Raw genomic sequence first — 25,708 nt, 5'->3', positions numbered from 1 at the left:
ACTTTGAACACTGAGGACATGGAACTGCAGGGGAACAGGGACATTTCAGCCCCAGAGAGCTGAGGACTTTCAGACTCAGTATTTTGTTTCTTTTGCCAATGAAGAACCCATTTTTCTCCCTCATCACAACCCCTTTCCTCCCTCGTCACCGTGTGATCACTGGCTGAACAAGGCAGAGCTGAACGAGACCTTCCCACGTGTCACCAGCCCCCAGTGACATCACCACAACCATGTTTGGGGTACAAGGAGGCAATAAGTCTGAGAGGAGCTCATAACACAACGCATTTAATTGAAATAAAGCCATGGTACACCTCAATATATTCATATATGTTATATATTATGTCATATGTATCCTATATTACAACATATTTAAGAAGGGCAGTTTTCTAAACAAAGTACGGCCAAATCCACGTGGTTCCCATTCCAGATGGATTAAACTGGGAAACAAACCCAAATTTTAATAAAGTAACGGAAGATGACAAAGAACTTACACTACAATCAATAAATATGTACATCTATGTATATACACACATGAAATGCAATACAAGCCTAAAAGGGCCAATTTCCCTTTTCAGTGAGGTGAATTTCCATGGATGGGACAGTGAGGAGTGGCCTTCAAGTCAACAAGAACTCCATCAGTTTATGGCAGGACACTGTAAAGGAGCTTGTTGGGGTGACAGTGAGACCTCTGCTCATTGCAAAGCAAATACACACAATTTTGTGTCTCCAATTAAAAATGAAAGCCCGGGTGTACCAGGCAGTGGTCTCCTCAAGGAGCATTTCTGCACACAGGAAGTTGCCCTGAAAGCCCAAAAATATCACATAGGGAAATATGTGAATTCCTACAGTTCCTTTTCATTTCGTTTCAAATTAAAACTTGTTTCAGCTTAAATACTCTTCGATCCTTCCATGCAGAGGGGAAGGGGAAGAGAAAGAAAAACGCTGATGCAAAGCTAAAACTTGCCCTGCTGGGTTCAGCTGAGGACAAGAATTCAAAGGCTTGAACTTACCAGGAATCTCAAAGAAAAGCACCCAAACGTGGGGATTTCTGTCCTTCTCAGGCCCTGTCCCTGGAGCTACCCATGTGTGCTGAGCAGAGGGGTCACAACCTCTCCAGGCAGAAGTGCTCCAGAGCAGGGAGGTTTTGGCTCCCTCTCTGCTGCACCTTTTAAGAAGACACTTTTAAACCCCCTCTGACCCCACAGCTGTGGCAGCAAAGATCATCTAAGAGTATCTTCACAGCCTTGCTGCAACCAACCAACCGTGTCAGAGGACTTTCCCACCTATTTAAGGGCTGGTACACTCATCTCCTGCCATCACCACTGGATTTGGAGCTCCCTCGCTTTACTTTTTGAGGTGAACCCCTCTTACATAAATTTTTGAAGATCAGCAAGAATACATTTCTCCCTTTTAATGCAGCTGTGCTAAGTTTTCATCAGAAGAACTGAGCTCTAGATGTGGGACAGGCCCTCTGGTAAGACACAACACCTTATTTAATTGTCATTTACCTTTGGGCTTCACAGGATGAATGTTCATAGCCAGGATCCATCAGTTCCCGAGGAGCAGAGGACATCTTTTGCTGTTTCTGCTCTCTTTCCTCCACCCCCTAATAAAACACTTCTTTGAGATTATCAAGTTTTTCCCAACCTATGACCTAAATTTCTCCCTGCTGTTTAGTCCATCCCTGCCACCTAACGAGAAGATTTGCTATCCCACCTCATTAAAACACCTTCCTTGCAGTTTTAGGCAGTTTCAGCAGTTGTCCCAATTTGAACAGGCTCATTTTTCCTAGAAATTCCTTAGAAATTCTTTCTCAGCCACTCCCTTGCATTGCTAACACTCAGGTCAGCATCTTTTCCCTGGGAAACACCCAGTGTTGAGCAACAAGACCAAGTTTCCCTGCAAACCACTCTGGATATTCCACCCTGTCCATGCTGTCCTTTCCAATATGCATCTTATTTACATTATCTACACGTAGAGCAGCTGCCCAGGGAGGAGTCAGACCCCCTGGGAAGGCAGAGCATCACTGGTGCCTGTATATCTCCAGACTCAGCCCTTTCCTCAGGTCCTTCCCCTCCCCCAGGTCCCGCCGGGTTGTGGTGGGGGGATGACACACACAGACTTCGACCGGTTCTCCTTCCCTTCCCGGACCTTTTCCGTGTTCCCCACTGTGGGAAGAGAAAAAAACAGCAACTTGGAGGAGAAACACTGATCTTTGTGGGTCAACAGGAATGGGGAAATCCCAGGAGCTGCTAAGGTGGCCATATGATCACTGGGGATGAGGCTACTTCTCAGTTATAAAACCAAAGATCAGTGTTTCAATGGAAGGAGACTCCCCAAACAAAGATAATTTAACCTCTGGTTTATAGTTTGAAATACATTACATATCTGGATCAATATCACCATTTTTGTCAGGTCCCCACCTGCAACTTTACAAAACAAAATTTCCCATCAGCAACCACCTCAGAGCAGCTTTGGAAGGTGCAGGAGCACCTGGAATGTCACGTTGCCACATTAAGGGATGGGGGCAGGGATGGGGGAGATGTACATGCAACCACGCTGGAAGGGTTACAGTCTCCTCCAGTCCTGTCACCAGGGTGTGTCAGAGGGCCATGGTGCTCCACATTTTCCCCAGGGTGAAAAAAGCCTGCCCAGAAACTGTGATTTGATCCCTTTGCTCTGCTTATGCTCATGGTTTCCTTCAGAAAGAAAACCATTTAAATATTCAGAGTAAGCTGTGGATTAAAACAGCTGGATGAGGCAGCCTGGTCTAGTGGGAGATGTCCCTGTTCATGGCAGAGGGGTTGGACTAGATGGCCTTGAAAGATCCCTTCCCACCCAAACCATTACCACTGATCTTGGGTTGGGCTGAGAAGGGGCCCCAGGGCTGGGAAGGCTCTTCTTGCTCATTCATGATGCTCATCCATGGAGCTCCACTGTGTCCCCACATCCTCCCTGAACCTGTTGGGTCATCCCAAATGGAGGAGGGGGCAGGGAGAGCAGGGAGTCACCCCCAGGCCCCCCCAGCTTACCTGTGAAGGAGCGGCAGAGCTTGGGCTGGGGGGTGGGATCACCCTGTGCAGAGCAGGAATCATCCTTCTGGGACTGAGGGAGAGAAGGGCTTTAGTGCATTTATGGAGATGGCTACAAGTCTGGGAACCACACTCCTGCCTCATAAACAAGCATTTACAATCCCCGAGGATTCAACTCCCATTTGTTTAACTTCTGCCATGAACCTCCCCCCCCTCCCAAAAAAAAGAAGTATTGCTAAACACAGACCAAATGGATGGCAGGAAACATTTACAGACAGTGATGTGTTCTGAGTTGGTGGAAGAGGTCTGGGCTCTCCAGGAGTGGGAAGGAGCAGCCCCGGAGCTGGGAGGATGGGGCAGGGAAAGCAAAGCCGTCCCCAGGATGTGGCTGTTCCTCACCTTGGCTGTTCCCCACCTTGGCTGCAGGCCAAGGAGGCAGGTAACGAGCTGCACTAACGAGCTCCCTGTCCTTTCACTCCAGCGCTAATCTCCACCCTCCAGGACAAAACAAATAGAAATCCAAATCAGGTAGCACAATGCTGCCTGGATTGTTCGGTGCCGCCGTAAACTGGGAATAAGTCCCTCCTGCAGCTGCGATTTGGCAACCCGGTCCAGCAGCCCAGACTGCCAAAATAACTCTGGACACCTCCCAGCCTGGTTCGCTGTTTTGTTTCGGTTCGTTCTCCTCCCTCCCCTAACGAGGACCGCTGCCCTCCAGCCCTTGTTCTCCCTTTTATTGACCATTTTAATAACAATGCCTTCCCGGCTCCCTGGAAAGCCATTCCCAGGGGCATTTAACATTCTCGCAGCCTGCTCCATGAAAGGGCTCGGGCATAATTACCCAAGGCGGTGTGTCATTTACGCACACGGCTCACAGGCAGCTCCAAATCGGCTCCTTCTGGGGGAGCGCACCCCGTGTTTGGGCAGAAGAAAAGAGGCCGAAGTTGCCTGGCTACAGGTGCAAGGATTTGCTGGTGTTCAGCGGTCAATAAAGGCTATCCCGTGTCCCGGCCCCCGCCCTGCCAGCCTAGGCTGTGCTGGAGCTCTGCCTAAAATAAGGCGAGCCCCAAACGCGGGCGGCGCTGGGATCCAGCGGGATGCGCGGCTCCAGGAAGCGGCAGCCTTCGGCAGGAATTTTGTCCCGAGGCGGAGGAAGGAGAACTTTCTGCTGGAAATAGATGGTCTTGGAGTTAATCCTCTGGGCTACAGTTCAGCTCTGAAGTCACCCCGAGCTCCTGCCAAGGTTTTTCTGCCTGGTGTAAATCATTTAACCTGCGCCGCTGGCTCCGGGGGGATGAGGACTGTGCTTTTCTTGCTGCTTCTCTGGGCTTTTTCCCGGTTTGCTCTCCAACCTCTGCTTGGCAGGGGCTCCAAACGCAGCCCAAGAACCCCCTCTCATTACTGCCAAAGCCCGGGTAGACACCTAAAGTGCAGGAGACCCCTAAAGCCACCCAGGAGAGGTGATTCATAGTCACAGAATGCTTTGGGTTGGAAGGGACCTTAAAGATCATCCAGTTCCAATGCCAGTCCCTCCTGGCTGAAGCCTGGTGTTCAGCCTGGCCTGGGCATTGCTTTCTCCTGTGGAAGGAGATGGATTGTCCATCAGCCAAGAGGAATTTGGCTCCTCCCCAGCCCGGTGAAGCCACAGACCCACAGAAGGAAGCTGTTCCACCCATCCCTTATTTTGTGGTGAGTGACACAGGACGATAAAGAGCAACCAGCACTTGATAAACTATGAGATGAATCCAAGCTACAACATCATCTTTAACAGCAAAGCACTAACCAGCTTCATTAAGAAAGAAAAAGACATATGTAGACACTCAGCAAGCAGAAAAAACGGGGTTTCTCCTGAACCAAAGGGATTCTTTAATTATTCCCTCAGCTGCCAACACTTAACCGACTGAGTGCATCACCAAAGCTTTTTCCAACAGCCTGGCAACAGAACTGCAGGAGTTTCACCAGCCCCAGAGGGGTTTCAGTGGCCCTTTGCTGGAAGTTCCTTCCCCATCCCTGCCTTTCCCGCTGGATGTGCCAACACAGTTGTAATGCTTCCATCTCGTGGCGAGAGGCAGAATAGAAGCACGTGGGGAGTGACAGCATCCAGTTTGTTCTTGCTGACTCAAAACCGGGAAGGCCAAACCCTTCCCCTTTGGGATTAGAAAAGATGGAATATCTGACAATCAGAAAAATCTCGAGCACTAGCTACCTTCTCTTCTCATTCACCTCTTTTTTTAATCGTGAAAATGCCATTTTCTTGTCAACTTGGCATGAAACTAAATATAAGTAGCTGATTTTTTTCCCAAAAATTTCAAGTATGGAGCTGCTCATAATGGGCTAAAATCTACTTTTTAGTACAGTGTTCCTTCTTTCTGCTGATAAATTCTGCAATCTGTCCTCCTACAGCAGGAAGCAGCAGCGTTCACCCACCCTCCTTAATATTATATAATATCATATATATAAAATTAATATCATATTAATATTCCAGGGCTCTGTTAGAACATTTTCCCATCACTTTGGGGCATTGCCTTATTTCTATTCACAGTAAAGCAGGGCAGATATTGCTAAAAATTACCACATAAGCTGCTGATGTCACAAAATAGGCCTGGCTTATTTTGGACACAGCTGGATGGTTCTTGGCTTAGAGTCACTCTTGCAGGTGTCACTGGGATCAGCTCCCAACATTTAGTATCTCCCTTCGAGGCCAGGTTGGGCAGGGCTTGGAGCAACCTGATCCAGTGGAAGGTGTCCCTAACCATGGCAAGGGATTGGAACTGGATGGTCCTTAAGGTCCCTTTCAATCAAACTGGCATTTTCCATGACCCACAGGGCATTTTCCACCCTCAAACCACCAAACACCATCCACGAGTCAGAGACAGTGAATTCTACTGCCTTTGCCATTCCCCAAAAACATTCTCTTCCCCGAGAGCCCAGCTGTCAGAATGCAAAGGAAGAGGAGAAACAGCCTTCCCAAAGCTCCTAAATTTGCCACCAGATGCAGCAGCAAAAGGGGAGAGCAGCAGAAGGGTTAACAATCAAATATCCTTAAAGCAGGAACGTCGTGCTGAAAATCAGCCCGAGTTTGATGTTGCTCTTTTGAAGTTTAATTATACCAAATGTTCTACAGGAACATGCCATGTTCTTGCCTATCTATTTTGAATTGTAAGTACCAATCAGCATGTAAATGATCAAATTAAAGCTTTTAAGTTGTTTGCAAGAGCTGGAGCACCTTTCTGTGAATGAAGGGCTGCGAAGCAGCAGCTTTTGGTGGGTTGCTGCTGTTCTCGGTGGGCTCCTCCACCAGTGGCATTTCCACAAGGAAAATGGAGTGGAAGAAAGCCCATGACAGCCCCAAGTTCTTGTGCTGCCCTGGAAAATTATTGTCTGAAGAAAAGTAATCTATTTCTTTTTCGAAGGTCATTTTGTTCTCCTTAATGATGGAGCTTTGCTGCCCAGGTTAGAGATCACAGTTCCCACTTGGACAGTGCTCCAGCCATCAGAACCTAAAATTTGGAGAAGTGGGTGAAATTTAGGGATGGCTCAGCAATTACTGCAAGCATCAAGCCTGACAGGGCTCAAGGAGTGTTTGGACAACACTCTCTGGTACATGGTGGGATTCTTGGGGCTGTCCTGTGAAGGGCCAGGAGCTGGACTTAAATGATCCCTGTGTGTCCCTTCTGACTGAGAATATTCCATGATTCTACAGTGCTGCTGACCTGGAGGTTTGGGAGCAGACTGTGGCAGGGGTTAAATGCTTTTCCTCTAGAACAGGAGTTACAGAGGATGGGAGGAACTGAAAAGACCAAACCTGCTTCTCATGCACCATCCCTGGACTATTTTGTCTTTCCATGAGGGAACTGGCCCAGCTTCTCTCACTGACTTCCAAAGAAGTCAGGAAAAGCTTTTAGCAGACATTGTATTCACCTTGTTTCTCTTCTGATTCAGAACATGAGCCAACTGTGCCAGCAGTAAATTGGGAAAAGTTTTGGTTCTCCCAGGAATCCGGTGAGCAAAACTTCCCTCTCTTTTCTGCCCAGAACTGTAGCTGCTTTTAAAAACAAAAACCCCACCTCCAGAATAAATAAGAAAGCTCTCAAAAATGCTGCAGTCCTTTCAAAAGAGTTGGGGGGAGGTGGGGAAGCACCAAACAGCTTCAAATATTTACAGTCCATCTGGACCACTGACAATGGGGGAACCAAATTCCTGCCTTTGATGAAACTGCCCAGAAAACATGGGAAAAAAACAGACTTTGGAATGCACAGAGTGAAGCCCAATTAATAACATTTGCTCAGTAAATAACCTTCCTAGCATGGCAGGCTGTGTTCACAAGGCTGTGCTCAGGATGGCTCCTTGGTTTGGCAGGAGCTGGGTTGGATTCTTCTGCCTATTTCCTACTCACTGGAATGCACTTTGGGATTGAGATATCCTTTATTATTTTTTATTTTTTTTAATGTAAGGTACCAGGATTTGTCTTTTAAAGGAAATACCCTCGGCAATAAACAGGCTGCAGTTACACCTGCCCAGGGAAAGCAGCCTGGGCATGATCCCTGCTCCCTCTTACCTCCTTCCTGGAGCTGCCCGCGTCGCTCCCGCTCACTTCCACGAGGAGGCTCTTGTGCCGGAGGATCAGGATCTCCTTGGCATGTTCCGAGGGCTCGGACTCTCCGGGCAGGGTGTGCCTGTTGTACGCCGGGCCCTGCAGGAGGGACCAGAGGTGAGCTGGATGCGGGACCATCCCAGCCGTCAATGCACTGCAACCATCCCTCCTGTTTGTGGGGATAAGCTGATCCATTAGAGGTGGGGAGGGAGGGAAAGCCACAGAGGGGAGATGGGGCTCCAAACTCTGCTTTTTTCAGGTGAGGTCACCCAAGAAATCACTGAGTGACAAGACTGAGATACAGCTCTGATAGTCCAGGTAACACATGCAATGAGTGCAGTGACTCTGCTGGAGGCACCTTCAGCCCCAGCCCCACAATATCTTATATCAGCCTCACCTTCCTGCACAGATCATGCAAACAACAGGAACCATAAATCCCAAAGTGAAATCTCTCACTGAAATCAGTGGGAGTTGGGATAACTGTGTCACTACGAGGGGTGAGGCTGCACTTGGGCAGGAGTGAGTGCAAGCAGGAGCTGTGCCTTTATCCTCATCCCCTTCCCCATGTCTAGAGGTTTCCTCCCAGCCTTACTTCCTTGCTTCCCTTGGCTCAGCAGAGGGACAGGAGGGGGTGGCTGATCCCCGTGTGCTGAGTGCCCACACCAGCCCCATCCCCAAGGGCTCTGAATTCCGCCTGTAATCCGTAAAACAAAGGCTTAGGTGGATTTTAAGGATAAGGCTCCATGTGAACAGCAATTACCATGCACAGCCCTGGTGCTATGTAAAGCCCAGGACACGATCCCTGAGTGGTTCTGTAAACAGCAAGCGGGGTTTGTGCTCTTTAACCAGCTGCACCAGTTCCATGGCAAAACCTCTGCACATCAATTCCCCCTCACAGCTCACCCACCGTGTCCTCTTCCACAGGGAAAAGTGCAGCGTGAGGATAACCCATCCCTGCTCTGCCCTGTCAGTAAACCAGGAACTGCTGCTGGATGTGCCTGAAGTTCCATGTGCTCCTCCTTTCTCCTTTCTGCTGCCGGGTACTGATGCCGAAAATACTCCGGGAAATTATAGGCTGACTGGGTGAACCTTTCAAAAGCTGTCATGTGCAAACAGAAATGTGCCACTGACTTGGAAACTGGATCTGGCTCCACACAGCCAACTATTCTCTGCTCACAAAGAGACATCATGGGTAATTATGGAAATATTCATAACATCTGCTCAGGCTGCTCAGATAACTGAGGTAACTTGTGCTGTTGGACAGTTAAAACACAGATGGAGGGAAAAGTTATACCGTTCTCCTGATCCGGTACAGGTTCCTCGCCAGAATTTCCTGCATGTTATCCAGGACATCAGGATTCTGAGTATCCTCCAGTTTTTGGTCTGTTCTGACAGTCCTGTCGTTGCTGCTGCAAGGAAAAGCAGGACCTCTTATTTTAGAAGGGACACAACCAGTGCACCCCCAAATCCCAGTACCCCCAGCAGCCCTTTGGGATCCCACCACAGCCAGCTTGACCAACAGCTCATCCTTGCAGAGGGGGAATTTGGTATCTGCATCAGAGCCGTGCTGTCCACGAGCTCCTCGGTGGATAAAAGAGCTGTGGCAAGAGCAGAACCATCAGTGAGGGGTGAAGTGCCCATTCTGGCACTCAAACACTCATCCCTGCTGTCCCACTGGTGGTTTCTCCAGGACACTTCCCGGTGCAAACCCCTCAGAAATCGGGCAAGAGCCTTTTCCTCAGAGCACCATTTCCACGGAACTCAGGTGAGCCTCCACGTCATCGGTGTCAGTGGTTCCCCATCCACCCCTTCATTTGTAACACCCACCCCCTGGCCCTGAGGAGATTTAGGAGGTCTCAGAGGGTTTACTCACAGCAGGGAGGGGTGGGCAGGCCCATGGCCCAGCTGCCCAGCCTCTGCCAGCTCGATGGCATGTTTCCTCTCCAGCTTCTCGTAGAGCAGCACAATGCTGGACTTGGGCTGGTCATATTCCCTGAGCAGGATCTTCTGCAGGTATTTGCTGTTGAAATATTCCAGTCTGGTTGGGGACAAAGCAAGGTGGGCTTAGTCTCCTCCGGGACTCCCCACTACCAAACCAGACCTGAGCAAGGCAGCAGGTTCCTAGCCCACAGTTGTTCCATATTCCATTATATTATATTATATTATATCCCATCCCTTTCTGTCCAGCCAGAATATTAAAACCTTCCCAAGTACAGTAAAAACTCCCCCAAATGCCAGATTTAGCATGAACTCCACTCTAAGTCCTGCAAGCACATGCAGCAGCCCTGGATTTAAACACTTCCAGATTCCCTTTTGAGCCATTTCTTCTTGCTTTCAGCTCAAATCACAGAATCATTCAGGTTGGAAAAGACCTCTAAAATCGGTATCTCTACAGGAGTCAGGATGCTCCTCTGTAGCAGTGATTCCCATACCCTCTAGTGGCACTTCCAAGCATGGGCATCCCAAAACAACAAAAAAAAATCTACCAGCGGCATCTGTGTCTGCACAGCCAAGGAATTAAACCTGGTAGATTGCTATTAGTATATTTTATGTTATTTGTGGAGGTTATTTTTTAAATCTCACTGTGTTCCTTTAAGTTTTGAAACGTACAAACTACCAGAATTTAATGAAAATTGAGCACTTGGCTACAGAAATGTATAGAGATCCTCTGTAATTTCAGTCCACAGCAAGCAGTGCTGCAAACTCGTATTTTAAATGTTAATTTTTAACGTTTTCATGTTAATTGCCAAGCCTGGGTTGGGGAGCTCAGCTCCCACATGGCCAGACAGCCAGGAGGGCACGGGCAGGGATGGGCTGTGTGTCATGGCCATTCCACTTCCAGCAGATTCCTTTGGATAAGAAGGGACAAACAACACAGGAGAGGAGAAAGGATCTTTTTGGGGTGATGTACCAGAGGTGTCTGCAAGCAAGGAAGCTCCCAAGAACCTGGAGCCACCTTGGACAAGGAAAAGCTGCCCCTGTGTCACCTCCCTTGTGCCACAAGGTTGGACAAGGCTCAGCTGCCCACAGCAGAAACTTTGGGAATACAGAAATCAGCCTCCTCTTTTTTTCTACACATGTCCACAGTTGTATTTTGGCACATCCTTACTTGTCTTTCCAGTAATACTGTCCCCAGTGTCCAGATATATCTTCAATGCCAGCCAGCAGATGATCCAAGAACTGAAGAGAAGAGAGGATTTGGCTGTACCCCAGGGATGGGCCCAGCCAGCAAACAGCAAGAGCCACACACACAACACAGGGGATGCTTCCAGCTCGGAATATGGAGCTGGGAAACAAGGAGAGGGGTTTTGGGGTATTCCCCAACCAGTCACCCACGTGGATCTGTTGGTTCTGGAGTACAATAAGTGCTTTTCTTTCAGGTCTGGACAAGCAGAGAATAAATGCTGAGGGACATGAACCTGCACCTGGTACGTGCAGGATGGCTGAGGACCCAAATGTCCTGCCCACTGGGCCTTGAGAAGCAGGAAATGCTCCTATGGGGATTTTTGAGGACAATTTGACTCAGGAAATCAGGATATAAATGTAGATAACTCATAAATGATGTTTTGCCTTGAATACTAAACACTGCCCTCCCCCAGACACTTCCCACTAATCACTGGCCATATTATGCCTCATATAGAGGTTTTTATTATTGTTTAAAATATTAAGATCATATTAAAAATGCCAGACAAGTTGACTTTTTTCACCTAGAACTTAAATCTTTGTAGTTTCCTAAATTGTTTTCCCTCCTTCTAGCATCTCTAAACTGGGAGAGGGCTCTGCTCTGCTGCCCCTCCTCACTCAGGAACTGACGTCCCTGGAGCTTCCTCCAGCTCTAATTGGGATTTTTAATTATTTTTTCTTGGGTCAAAGACAGAAAATTTCAGAGTGGCTCCCTCATCCCTGCAGCCTGGTGGGGTTTCATGTGCTCACACTGGCAGCTGCATGTTCTGAGGGCCTCCAAAACCAACATATTGGAGGGAACCACTGGAGTGCCCCACCCTGGAAGTGTCCAAGGCCAGGTTGGACAGGGCTTGGAGCAACCTGGGATAGTGGAAGGTGTCCCTGCCCATGGCAGGGGGAGGGATGAGATGATCTTTAAGGTCCCTTCCCATCTGCCCCATTCTATGACATCAAACCCACACAGCTGATCATCTCTCCTGTGAGGAGCAGTGTCCCGACCATCCAGATGGAGAAATAAATTTGAGGAAGAAAGCTGTCCTGGCTGCTGCATCCCTGATTTCCAACTATCTGCATTATTACCTTCTCAACTTAATTGGTACACGGCCATTTTAAGCTCCCATCTCCTAATAAACACATCCCCAGAGATGATTTACTGTTCACACAGCAACAAAAGAAGAAAGTCTTCTCTGTTCACAGCAGGAAAAGACTCTTCAGCCTCTCGAGCTGTTCTGTTCACCTCAGACAAAGCCCTGCAGAACAACCTCATTGTGAGGGTGCCAAACAGGTTTTGTAAATGTCCTCAGCCCCAATGGCTTTATTTCTAAAGCAGACAATGACAATAATATTGCTGAAGGAGCCAAAGCCACAGGAACGTGAGCGGGATTGAACAATTGGATTCAGAAATATCCTATCTGTGCATTGGATGCAAATGCAAAGCATCAGCTGGATGTGTGGAATCCCCTGATCTCCTGGAGCTGAGCCTCCCTCTGAAGTCCTCTATGACTAGAAATACTGATGTCTGGATGGTGAGAACAAGATGAATGAAACCCCAAAATCCCACCTTTGGGTTATGGATTTACAATCATAGAATGGTTTGGGTTGAAAGGGACCTTAAAGATCATCTCATTCCACTCCCTGACATGGGCAGGGACACCTTCCTCTGGACCAGGTCGCTCCAAACCCCATCCAAGCTGGCCTGGAACAATCCCAAGGGATGGGGCACTTCAGAGGTTCCCTCCACCCCAACCTTATTCTCACTTTCCTGATTTCTTTTTCAAAAATATCCCAACCATTGGTGGTGATGGGACTGGAGAACACATGGAAGATCCAACCTGGAAGCAATCACGTCTCATTTTCTTTCTTTCTCTCTTTCCAGAGAAGCAGAAAAATTGGAGTTAAGTCAAAGTTTAAAGTTTTGGATAAGGGATCATCTTTTTCTATCACGTTTGTGCATTACCTGATGGAACATCAGCCTGATCGGTGGCTGCTCTTCCAAAGCAAACAACAACCCATGGTTAGGAAGCTGCACAGGACTTCCAGCCTGCAAAGGGACTGACCTGAGGAGGATTCAGGTCAAACTGCAGGTCTGTTGGGTCCCTGGAGACACACCCATCTTAGAAGGCCCATCCTATCAGCAAAGATATCAGAAAGCTCTGGCCACGTGCTGATCCTTACCCGGATGTGGATCTGCTCTCCCACCGTGGGAGCACTCTCCCTTTTCCTCTTGACAGCCAACAGGTCAACGAGAGGGCGGATGGTCATTCCCTGCAAAACAACCACAAACACAAAAATCAGCCTTTTTCCCCATCAAACGTTCCTGGTGGGACAAAACCACCAGCACGGGGACAAGCTGTGTTCCGCTGTCTGAGCCAGCACCTCTCACCTGCTCTGCTTTAGTGGCAAGATACAACCTGCAGAGCTTCAGTGAGACCAGAAACTGTTCTCCCAACTGCAAACCAAACACGTGGCTTGCTCCTGGGAGCAGCCTGTCAGCGGGAGCTCACGAGGAGAATTCGGGATGGGGGAGGCACAGAGGGAACGCTCCACTCGCCTTGTCTGGCGGCTCAGAGCCCACAGAAAGCCAGCCAATAATTCCAAGGTCAAGCCTGTGGTCTGCTGTTGCTTGTGGCCTCCCCAATGGAGAGGGGCTTGGAACGATCAAAGTTCAAATGCCTGACACAATGATAATCCCTGAGGTTTCTCAGCACGGAGCCCCCGCCAGCAACTGTCTGCTCACTTGTGGAGCTTTATGTGTCACAGCCCATTACTCCAGCGATCTCTGATGGCCAGCCAGTGGCTAAGTTTGCCAATCAAAGCATCCACCTGGTGGGAAGGGTCAAGGAAAAAGTTTAACATCCTTTAAGCCTCGTGAGGGAATTTCCAAGACGCTGCTGTGGTGTCTTTCTTAGTCCGGCTTCGGTATGAGATGACTTTTCTAGGACATGTTTACAGCAAAAATGATGGAGTAGTTGATGTTTATGACTTCTGAATGTCACAAATGCTGGTGCAGAGGAAAGCTGAACACATTTTTAATTGCAGAAACAATTAATGTGTCATTTTAATAGCTAACAGCAATAAAAAACGCGTTGCTATTCAGGGTCAATAGCACAGAACTCACAAGTTCAGAAATAACAGATATTACAAAAATTATGTGGAGACTATGCAGCTTGTCCTCTTGGACAATCAGCTGCAGTTGTTTGCATTTATAAAGCAGCATTTGGGACCATTATGGGAATCCCATGTCCCAGCACACCTGGAGGTCCCCAGTGATGCTCCTCCACTCACTGGGGACAGCTCAACCAAGGACATCCCTGATGCTCTGTCGTGGCCCACACAACCTTTTCCACCTCCTGCCATCCAAAGGGGCAATGTGGGCAGCAAACAATACCCACCCAGCTCTTCACAACTCTTATATCTGCTAAGAATTCCATGGCAGGGGTCACAGGTCACTAAGTTGGGAGAGTGAACTTCAAACAGAGAGGACAGCATTTCATTTTAAACCACAGCGAGAGGCAGAACAATGAGGGCTTTTTGTGACATTCCAGCCAAGCCCACAGCTCCTTGGAGGGCTTCCTGGTCTACATGGCTCATATCCAGCCTGCTTGGAAGCGCTGAGGATTTGACAATTGCTCAGTCAACCTTCTCAAAATTATTAACCAGGCCTTTTGTGGGAAGAGCCTTGTGCAAGTGGGTTAGAGAGGCCAAGAGAGAGGAGTTTCCTGGGTTGTGCAATGCCCTGATAGACCCATGGATGGACAAGCTCAGCTATTTTACAGGATTGTCCTTCCTCTGTAGCAGCGTGGTCAGGATTTCCAAATAGAGGGAAGTGGGTTTGTGCTCTGACAAGATGCTTCACTGGCCCAAACCAGCCTAGAAGGGCCCCCTTAGTTCCTGTCCTATTTTAACACAGACATCCCCCCAAATCTGTGCTGAGACCACTGTGAATATAAAGCTCACTGCACAAAACAACAACAACAAGAATGTCCACTATTCACAGAAGTTGTTTCTTACCCAACGTTTCTCTTGTCCTTTCCACCCCCAGGGATGTGCACCCCGAAAAACCCTGGGATATTGAAGATTTCCACTCCTCAATCCTGCAGCCATCCATGTGTCTGACAGCAGTGGCACAGACTTTAACCCAGCTTTCTGAAGGTCCATCTTAATTCCTGCCCCTATTACATTTCCCCACCTTTCCTGTGCTGAGCTGCACCAATATCTTTCTGCCTCAGCTTTTGGGCAAGTTTCCTGATTTTTTCCTCCCTGTTCTGGTGGTGGCCTCAGCTCCCCTCGGCTCTGCAGGTTCCTGGAGCCTGGCAAAGCCTGGCTTTGCAGACACCACCTCCCAAATGAATGGCTGAAGGTCAAGGGGTCGCTCTGTCCACACGTACCCAGGGGGGACCCTGTTTAACTCTCACCCTCTTGCAAGGAGGTGACATCACCAGCCGAGCTCTGAGCTTCCACAAAAGCCCTTTTCCCAGTCCTGGGAAGGATTTCCCGAAGCCTCAGCAGAAAGGAGCTGCTGCCTTAGAACAACCTTTGTGTGAGGCTCAAGAGCGTCTCTGCATGAGCGGACGTGCCTGGTGACCGGGTCTTTTCAATTCCTGACCCACATTTGCATCTTAAAACTTGTCAACCTCTATCTGAGGCTGCTCCCCTCAGCCCTGGCCCCTGCTCTCTCCTCTCAGGCTGAGGCTGTGCCCTGTGGGTCCTGGTTTCAAACCCACCAGCACGTCCCACTCCTGCACCGCTTTTTCAGCTCAGGATGAGCTCAGGTGGATGTGGGGAAGCAGAGAGTCAACCCCAACCCTCCACATTGCCCAGGTGCCCAACACACCCACTGAGGTTTTCAGTGAGCCCAAGCAGAAGGAATTTGCTCTCAGGGTGATGCTCAGCCACAGAACCCCTCGTTAGCTGTCACCACGAGCCACCACGTCCCCAAGCCCCAGAAACCCCCTCTGTTCCCTCCATCCCAGGGCAGGAGAAGGGCAGTCCCGGGTCAGCAGCTCCACGTGGACCTCATGTCCTTGACCAGGAGCTGCCAGGGAGTTTTTCTGCACAGCAACTTTCCCAGACCCCCATATCTCACTTGCTTCAGCCCTACCGAGACCCACACTTAATTTTTTGGGATGCAATGTCAGCCTTGCTCACTTAAGCATGAGAGGACCCCAATTTTTCCACCACATCCTCCTTTAAATGTGGTGGAAACCGTTTTCCCCCCTTTGCCAGGTGTATTTCGGAGAAGCCCTCGGAGACTCCACTGGGCAGAGAAGAGCAGGGAGACACATCCAAGATCCCACAGAGGCTGCAGGAATGGTTTTACCACTAGATGTCACAGCAATGCCGAGGCTGCTGCTGCTCCTCCCGAGCCCCGGAGCACCAGAATTCCTTACAAACTCAGCCCTGGACCCCAAGAACTCCTTACAACCCCAACCTGAGGGAAAGGAACCTTCTTCATGGTACACCTGGAGGGGTCCCAAGTCGGAATGGATTCAAAGTGTTAATTTTACCTGCACAAACACGGTGAAGAGGATGACAACGGTGGTTGCTGCAATGAAGAGCTTCTTCCTGTGAAATTCAGGGAGCAAGAAAACCAACGAGAAGCAAATGGCCCCCCGGAGCCCCCCGTAGGCGATGATGAACTGGTCCTTACTGGTGATGGTGTTGACGTGGAATCTGTTCACAAAGAAAGTCAGCACCAGAACCCCTGGAAGGCAGGAGAGAAGAGTGAGGCACAGCAAACAAACAGAACAACTGGATAAAACTCATCATCTTCTGTTTCACAGTAAAATATCGTGGGATGGCTCAACACCAGCCAGGAGGAACTGCCCAGGGTGTATCATTACCAGTGTGCCACTGGAGAATTTTAATTCCAACCTGGTCCAACAGGCTGAAATTTGATTTGTCCAGGTAAAAATTAATCCCCAACATATTTCTGGTTTAGGAGATTACAAATATTGCCTGGCCACAGTCCTGAAATACTGATTTATTCCAATTAGTGGCAACAAGTGACTGAATTGCTTGGGTTATAAATGCTCTGGAGGAAAATCATCAGCAACCATTTAGCCACAAGTTGCCCTCCTCCTTCCAAAAGTTTCCCAGCAGTAGCTTCGATAAGTAGCTACATTCCACCTCTGTTAATGTTATTTCTTCCCCTCAAAGATTTATACAGGATGAATTTAAGGCTGTGTGAGGTGACACAACAATTGCTGTGATTTAAAGCCATTTGCAAATACACAAACAGATGCAGAAAGGTACCAAAAATCAGGCCTTAAATCGGGAAGCCGTGATTTCCATACCAATGGACGTGATAAACATCTCATTTCCCAAAGATTAACGGCCATTTTGAGAAGTGATGGCACAGCCTGACACTGAATTTTGTCAGGAATGAGCTGTATCCACAGCACTGTTGCTTTTTTTTTGTAAAAGAAATAAAAACAGTGCACTTGTACATATCAAACATCTTCCCACATACCTACAGCTAAAAATAGCTGAATTTTGAGTGCCCATCAGACCATTTTGAAGAAAACAAAAGCTGGGGATGTTTGGGAATAACTCAATTTACTGAACCCTGGAACACCTCCCCCATCTCCAGAGCTCCACAGAGCTGGTGTCCAGAGCAGTTCTTCAGTATCAAGGTTCTTTGAAACTTAAAAACCAACCAAATAAATAAAATAAAGCATTCCTTGGATCACATCTGCACCTACTGCACAGCTCAAGCAGTGCTGATGATTTAAAGGAATAAAATTTACTCAAGCTGATATCCTGGCCTTTGTCTTAATTTAATCCTTCCTCATAAATTATTATTAGCATGCCCTAAACTAATTCAAGGCCAGTTTGCTGCAAGAGATGACATACAATTAATCACTCTGAGCAGAGTGGATTTTCTTCTGGAGATACACCTTAGGGAAGAGCAAGAGGAAATCTCCCCAGTGCTTGGGTAATACAAGTGCTGTCCTGCAATGGCTGTATTTTCCTTTTTAGGTGCTCTCTCTCATACCAAAGTAACTTCCCAAACTTCAGTAGAACCATTTCTCAAGTATTTAGGAGCTCTGGGAGGGTCCTGTGAAGGGCTGGGGTACTGCCTGCACACTAATCCCAGCCCTGCCCACCTGAAAGTCCCCAGTACAGTTCCAGTGGCACCTCCCATTTCGGGGTCAGTGCCTCCAGCACCTCCAGAATCACAGAACTCTGGGATTGTTAAGGCTGGAAAAGCCCTCACAGATCATCAGGTCCAACCACTCCCCCAGCACTGCCAAGGCCACCACTAACCCACGTCCCCAAGTGCCACATCCACACGTGTTTTGAACACTTCCAGGGATGGTAATTCCACACCTCCCAGGGCAGCCTGTGCCAATGCCTGACCACCTCTCAGTGAAGACATTTTTCCTGATATCCAAACATTAATTAACTATTAATTAATCCAGATCTGCTGGATGGCTCTGAGAAGGTCAAGGTCTAATCTCCACCACCATCTCCAAGGCAGGAGTTTCTCAGCCCAGCTTGGAGCAGCCCCTGCCCAGTTCTCACACTCCCAGCTCCCCAACAGCTCCCCAGGAAGGTGCTGCAGGACAGGGACTGTTCAGATCGTGTCCAGCCCTGGTTTGTGTGTTCTTCTTTAATTCCCAGGGGGATTTTGACCAGAAAGAGGCTTTTCTCTCCTGGCTACAGCCTGAACCTTCCCTGGTAACATTCCACATAATCTGAGCTGCACTCAGAAGGGCTTAGAGAGAATTTTGGGGGGGCTTTTGTAGCATTACTATGTTCCTTATGTCTTGCAATGAAGAATTTTTGAGTTAAAAAAGTCAAACTGGCTCAGAACTCCTTTTATTTAAACAAATGATTTAAGAGAAAACCACTCAATGGTAATAAAACACTTGAATGTACAAATAACTAATGAGCACATTTCCAAGGATGGTGCAGTTATTAAAACAAACCTTGGCATGGATTAGCAGCTAATAAACCCCATTCTGCCCTGTCTTGCTAATCATGGCCCATCCTATTTATACAATTTCCTGAAGTGTCTGTCAAATTCGAGTTCACTGTTTGACTCAGTGGTTTGTAAACAAAATCCTGTTGAACGTCTTTTAGCTCTGGAATTCCTTTGCCAAAAGTGGGTGCTGTTACATTCACAAATACAGTTAATATATAAAAATATCCATAAACGAGGAGACAGGCACTGTGCACTCATTAGGTGACAGCACACTGTGAGGGGAAGGGCGTTTCAGCCTCTCCAAACACTAAATCAGCTCAAAATGTAACAGGGGGTGACAGAAACACAGAGTATCCATTTTTCTGGTGATTTACAATGCATGAAAATGGGATCCCAGGGAATTCTGGGACCAGGATTTGTGTTTTGATTATAATTGAGGCTAAAGAAACCCTTGAGAGAGTCATTAGGAGACTATTTTTCACACCTTTCTCTCTTCTTATCACCAAGTCTTGGTGGCTTTATTGCTCTGAAGTTGGTCAAACACTCCAATAGGTTTCCCAGGGAGGCTCTGGAGTCTCTGTCCATGGAGATAATCAAAATCCACCTGGAGACAGTCCCTGCCACAGGCAGGGGTTGGACCAGATGATCTCCAGAGGTCCCTGCCAACCTCAGCAGTTCCCCAGTTCTGCCATTCTCAGCCCTGACCTGAAGTTTCCTGAGTAGGAGCAGAAGCAGCCTCACATTTTAGGTCCCAGATCTCACCTCTCCAGCAGTGAGCTGGGTAGATGCTCTTCTGTAAATCAGATCAGCATCTCCAGGGGCAGCTGCTGGAAGGCTCCTCCACTTTGCCATGGAAAGATGCTGCTGTACATGAGCTTGTTATGAATTAACTGCCTTCAATCTCTGCCATGCAGAATGCCACATGCATCTCTGAGCCCAGAGCACCTGCAATTTCCCTCCTGTTGTGAGGATAACAAGGGACCAAGAAGCACTGAAATGGAAGAGGGGATCGTGGGAACAGAGGAGGGATCAAAGACAGAGATATTGATGAAATGTCACGAGCACTTCTATTTAACACCAGTCAGTGCCCAGAGCAGGAAATTGCAGTACAGTGAAAGGCTTGGAATTGAGTAGGATGGATGAGGGAAGCATTGGCTGGGATGTCCCAGCTCAGGCCTTGCATTCCCATCTGGGATAATCACACGTGCAGAGCGAACAGGAAAGGATGATGGAGGGGCAGGAGCATTCTCTTACTTAAATAAATCACATTTTTCACTCCCAGAAACAATAATACACATTAAAGAATAAAATGCATAATTAGCCCTACCTAGAGCTCTCCAAACGAGGCAGAAAATGACAGTGAAGCAGATGTAGGGCCAGTTCCACTCGTGGTTTTCTCCAATGGTGGAAACTCCGAGGAAGATGAAGATGAGGGTGTCGCTGACGCTGCTCCACATCTTCATGAAGTATTTCACTGTGGTGTGGGACTTCAGGGAGATGTTGGCCTCCACATAACGCTTCATGCCCATGGCACAGGCAATGATGCTGAGAAAGTTAAAACAAGCAATAAATTTTTCTATTTAAGCACTGAAAGTCGACTCACTGTCATTCATAAAAAAAATACGTTTCATCAAATCTTGGATGCTTGCAGACATCTCAGTTCCTACCTGAAGGACATCAAGAGGACCACCAGGACAATAAAATATTTTAAAGGTTTCCAAAACTGTCTGAATCTGGTTTTGAAGAGATAAACAACTCCTCACCTGCTGCATTTGATCAGAGCACACAGCAACACCTACAACACCCAACCCTTCCCATCACAACACGATGGTCTCGGTTCTTTAACTCTGCCAAACTCTGACCTTGCAATTGCCTTGTAATTTTTCATGGATAATTGGTTCTTCAAGTTCCAGGGAACACGTGGCTAGTCTAATTCATCAGCTTTCCAAATCAATACATTTTAAGGCCAGCAATCCTAGAAGGTCAAAACAATCGAGCGCTCGAAGCATTGAAGCCCCATTTTATTACATTTTAATCAGGACTAAAATATTTCATTCTAAATATTGTAGCAGCAATAACAAAATGGCTCTAAATTTCCAAGATCTGATTTCCAGGGCTTCTATTTTGTAAAGCATCCACATTTTTATTGTATTAAAAATGGGAAAGGTGAGATGCTCTTGCTGTGGAAAGAGATCTTGAGTTATCCAGCAGCGTGAGACAAGGATTCAAATCCCTTTTTCACCAAATGTTGTTTGAATTCACGTCTCTCACCTCCTAAGAAAATGTACAGATGCTTAAAGATATTCCAAAACTGGTCTGTTTTGATTTATCCTACTTAGACTGACCCTCTTTGCCAGAAAGAGCAGCAGGGATTGAACCACAGCCTAAAAAACACAATAAATTCTTCAGTTTCTGTATCTGCCTCAATAAATAGTGGGTAAAACAGTTCCAGCCAGAAGCTAAGAAATCCAACAAGTATTTATAAGCAAGTGACTTCCAGAGCTGTGGTTTGGGAATGCTTATTGGAGAATGGATATGGCGTCACAGGAGGGACACAGAGAGGGAATAAACTTGACCTGTCAGGGCCTCAAGAGATGGACATTGCCACCAGGACAAGGGAAAACAGGGAAGAAGAAAGGAGGGGAGGGGGGAATATCAAACTAAAACCCATTTGCAAAACTGTTTCCCAGATTGGGTTGCATTCACCGTTTTCATATTTTTGGGGCTATGCAGAACCGATTTCTTTGGCAATCAAATTATTTTCCAGTGAAACAAAGTGCCAAAAGCTGGTTTTTATAATCCAGTATTCCCTGGGCACGACGGGATGAATTGTTTGAACTCCAGATATGTAAGAGAGGCATTTCTAATTTGGCAATTAGAAGGGCACAGGGCAGGAATCAGCTGCCTTTGCCATTGTTTGGCTTTAGAAAAAAATGCATTATTCAAAAGAACAGCAAATGGGTTCCATAATGGGTATAGCAGATTGTGATTGATGGAAGGAGACACCATTAGGATTGAATGTTTTCTGCTCCACGATGATTATGCAGCATATTTATTTCACTGTTCTGTCTTGCACTCCTATAAATAGGCTTTTCCTACCTATTCCCAGAGCTAGAATTGTTTGCAGGAACACTCGAATATTGCTCCTATTAACCAGCTGAGGAAACAAAATCTGCAAGACACAGGAATGGTTTATATCCAAAGCAACATCATTAGTTTTAAAACAGATCTCCCAGATCCTCCTGTGCCGAGCTCAGAACCCACTTCATTTTATCATTTTCCTTTCATCTCCGTTATTCTCAGCTGCACAGTTGTTTACACTGCAGCTACTGATGCAGGCTCAGAGCCTTTGGGGGAATATTAGGGGGTTGTGATCCTCAGCACCAGCTGACTCAGTTTTGGTAGGAGAGCCAAACACAACAGATTTCAGCCCACAGGAACCAGGAGGGCTGGATCACTCTGGTTTTCATCTCTCTCTGCTTCCCAAGGTGAGATTTAGATATAATGATCCCAATGTTCATCAAATTTTTATCTCAGCTCTACCAGGGAAATGCACAAGACAAGCACAAAGTTTAGTTTCTTAAAACTGAAGGATCTGGCCCCGAATCCTTTGTTTTATTGAAAGACCTACCCAGTAAAAAGAAAAATAAATTAATTGAATGATCTCTGACAACTTTAACTGAAAACAGGCAGATTTCCAGGGAGGTGCTGGATGAGACCCTCAGGAGCCCAGACAGATCCATGAGCTGTGTCTGAGCTTCTGGTGCCAAGTCCAAAGTTTCCATTAGATCCCTCTGCTCCCAAAGAGCAGGAATATTTCAGGCTTCAGCTCCACAAGGAATGCAGAGCTCCCACCCTGTCCCTCTCTGCTCTGTGCCCACAGGGGCTGTGCACCCTCCAGGAGCACCATCCAGAGCTGGCTGATGGCAGGACGTGCAGATGGGGAGGGGGATGCGAGAGCAGACGTGCTGCAAACCAGGACCAAACCTTTCCCAACGATCTGACTAAACCCTTGTAACCCTTCCCATGTTGGTTTTGACTGGGCCACATGGAAAATAACTAAGTAAGCCAAGAAAGCCTCCCCTGGTTCTGCCAAACCTACTCAAACTCTCACTGCTTGAACATGCAGGCTTTGCAGACAAAAACCATGGAGCTCAAACAAACATTCCCCAACAACCTACATAAATCCACCAGCAGGATTGCTGGTGACTTGCAGTTTGATGTGTAATTTGAGAAACGGAGCTGCACTTGCAGAGGCCTCTGCCACGGGCTTTGATCGCTCAGATTTCCAGCTCAGCAGAGTTGAAAGCTTTGCCTGATATTTTTTCAGCCAGAGAAAGGGCATTCTCAGACAGGACAGACTTTTATCTTTTTTCCTGGACAGGAACTCACGCCACAATCCCCGAGAGGTGGAACATCTCCGCAGTGAGGTAGGACAGGTAGCTGTAGAGGAAGACGAAGAGCGGCTCGATGACGCGGATGTCCTTGGTGAAGCGCGTGGTGAAGGCGGCCGTGAACCCAAAACTCAGCCCCACCAACACCCCTCCCAGCCCAACCACGAAGAATTGCCCAACTCCTGCGAAAACATCCACGCTTTTGATGGTTGGCATCTCACAGAAAGAGCGGAAGAGCTTGTAGAGCACCTTTTGGGGGGAAGATGAAAGAGAGAAATGGGTGTTGATGAGACATTCGCCAGACACGGCCGCACGTAGTCATGACACCAAATGCACTGCTGGCATTTCTGACAGTGCAGGCTCACCATCCTTCCCTGAGGTCTGGGGCCTGCCAGGGGCCTGCTGTGGCACTCCTGGGCGTTCCTGTCCCCAGACATACAAAAAGAGATATTCACCTGAAAGCTGCTCAGGACAGAGAACTGGACCAGGAGCCCTCTGCTAGAAGAGGCTGCTGATGCCTTTCCCTCAGCAAATCAGAGAATCCTTAAGGTTGGAAAAGATCTCCAAGATCACCAAGTCAAACCATCAAGCAGCACCACCACCATGTTCCCCACTAAACTATTTTATCAAGGTCCATATACACATTTCTGAACAGTTTCAGGGATGGTGACTCCACCACTGCCCAGAACAGCCTGTTCCTACACTTGGCCACTCTTTCCATGAAGAAATTTTCCCTGATATCCAATCTAAACCTCTCCTGGCACAGCTTGAGGCCATTTCCTCTTGTCCTGTCCCTTGTACCCAGGCAGAAGAGCCTGATCCCCCCTGGCTCTCCTTCCTGTCAGGGAGTTGCAGAAGACAGAAGGTTCCTCCCCCGAGCCTCCTTTTCCCCAGGCTGAGATGTCACACCCCACCCCTCAGCCCCAGCCCACCCTTCTTTTAAAACACTAAGGGACCATTAAACCCCCCAAACCAGGCCGGCCCTCACCACTGTCACGGCGTCATTGAGGAGGGACTCCCCGAAGACCAGGATGTGCAGCTTCTCGTTGACGTGGATCTCCTCGAACACGGCCAGCACGGCCACGGGGTCCACGGCGGCGATGAGGCTCCCGAAGAGCAGGTTGTGGAGCAGCGACACGTCCTGCAGCCGGAAGGCCCTCACCTGGCAGATGCCGTAGAGGGAGAAGCCGATCCCAAACACGTTCCATATGGTCCCCACCACGGCGTAGAGCAGGATGGTGCCGATGTTCTCGAAGAAGGGGCGGCTGGGCATGAAATAACCGGCGTCCAGCACGATGGGGGGCAGCAGGTAGAGGAAGAAGATGTCGCTGTCCATCACCGGCGGGGACCTGTCGTTCAGGCCGTAGATGATCCCCCCCATGATGAGCCCTACGAAGATCAGCAAGCAGCTCTCGGGAACCACAGAAGGCAGCTTGTTGTAGAGATGGAACCCTGGGAGGGGATGGAGAGAGAAAAATTGGGTTGTCTCACCTCGTTGGGTCAGGAGATTCCCCGTTCTCCCACCATCAGCAAATGACAGCCTGGAGCAGCAGAAATAAATGCACCCAGTGAAGGTGAAGTCGCTCAGAAATATATATATAAAATATATGTGTCTATGGATAATATATATAATATATATATTAATATATACATAATATAACTATATGAATGTATATAAAAATATATAAATATATATAATATAAAATATAAAATCTACATATTTTATATATTATATTAGCCATATTATTTCTATGTATTATTATATTAATATTATTGCACTATAGTAATATTCTAATGTATAATTTATAAAATTATATTATAGTATAATTAATAATTATTGTAAAGATAATTATAAGAGTGTACACAGCAGCATAGATGTTATATAATATTTTATATTTACAAAATATATATTTAACAATTATATATTATATAGAATATGATTGACAGAATTATATAATACATTAAATTATATATATAGTGTTATAGATAGAAGTATCCATATAAAACACAATATTTTCCACTAATGGGCTGGGCACATCATCTCAGGCTCCAAGACAGGAGAGGATCTGAAGCCAAGGCCACCCCATCCCATCCCTGCTCCCTCTGTCCAGCCCTCACCTATCTTGGCCAGGGACGCCAACATGATCCAGAGGGTGATCTCGAAGGGCACCTGGACATGCTGATAATCCAGGGAGAAGAAGGTGTGCTCTGAGGACTCGTTTCCCGGGGCCTCCTCAGCTGCCCAGCTGATGTTCTCCAGGGTCACATCCTCCAGCAGCGGCTCCTGCAGGGATCCCACCCCGGGGACCTGGAGAAGGCAGGAGAGCAAGGACCCAGCCAGGACAGTGGCTGCTCCCTGCTCCTCCATCTCCCTGGAAGCCTCTGGCTGCTCCCAGCTGGTGGCTCCGGTGGGTGAGTAGTTGGGAATGCTGTTGGACACGCACGCATCGTGTGGGTGGCTGCAAAGGGAGGAGCAAATGCTCCACCCTCCTGGACTCCCCTCCCTGCTCCATCAGCTTCCAGCTGGGAGATCCCACTGGAGATTCGCACCCTTTGGAACGATGTGGACAAATAG

The 25,708-nt window shown here is 47.8% G+C and overlaps 1 protein-coding gene across 1 annotated transcript; it reads right to left on the bottom strand.

Moving 5' to 3' along the window:
• Nucleotides 1-335: 335 nt before the first annotated feature.
• On the bottom strand, nucleotides 336-25,501 carry LOC126637527 (sodium/hydrogen exchanger 2-like). Its single transcript, XM_050310873.1, is given in 13 exon segments — nucleotides 336-2,082; nucleotides 2,085-2,168; nucleotides 3,033-3,099; nucleotides 7,591-7,725; nucleotides 8,921-9,035; nucleotides 9,500-9,664; nucleotides 10,736-10,806; nucleotides 12,985-13,074; nucleotides 16,317-16,513; nucleotides 20,067-20,284; nucleotides 23,132-23,382; nucleotides 24,122-24,585; nucleotides 25,252-25,501. Coding segments are annotated over 13 exon segments (2,166 nt in total). The 3' UTR covers nucleotides 336-2,023.
• Between the last annotated feature and the right edge of the window lie 207 nt (nucleotides 25,502-25,708).

The sequence above is a fragment of the Myiozetetes cayanensis genome, unplaced genomic scaffold, assembly GCF_022539395.1.
Source record: "Myiozetetes cayanensis isolate MyiCay16 unplaced genomic scaffold, myiCay2020 scf15, whole genome shotgun sequence".
NCBI lineage: Eukaryota > Metazoa > Chordata > Aves > Passeriformes > Tyrannidae > Myiozetetes > Myiozetetes cayanensis.
This window is presented reverse-complemented; position numbering and strand designations above follow the sequence as displayed.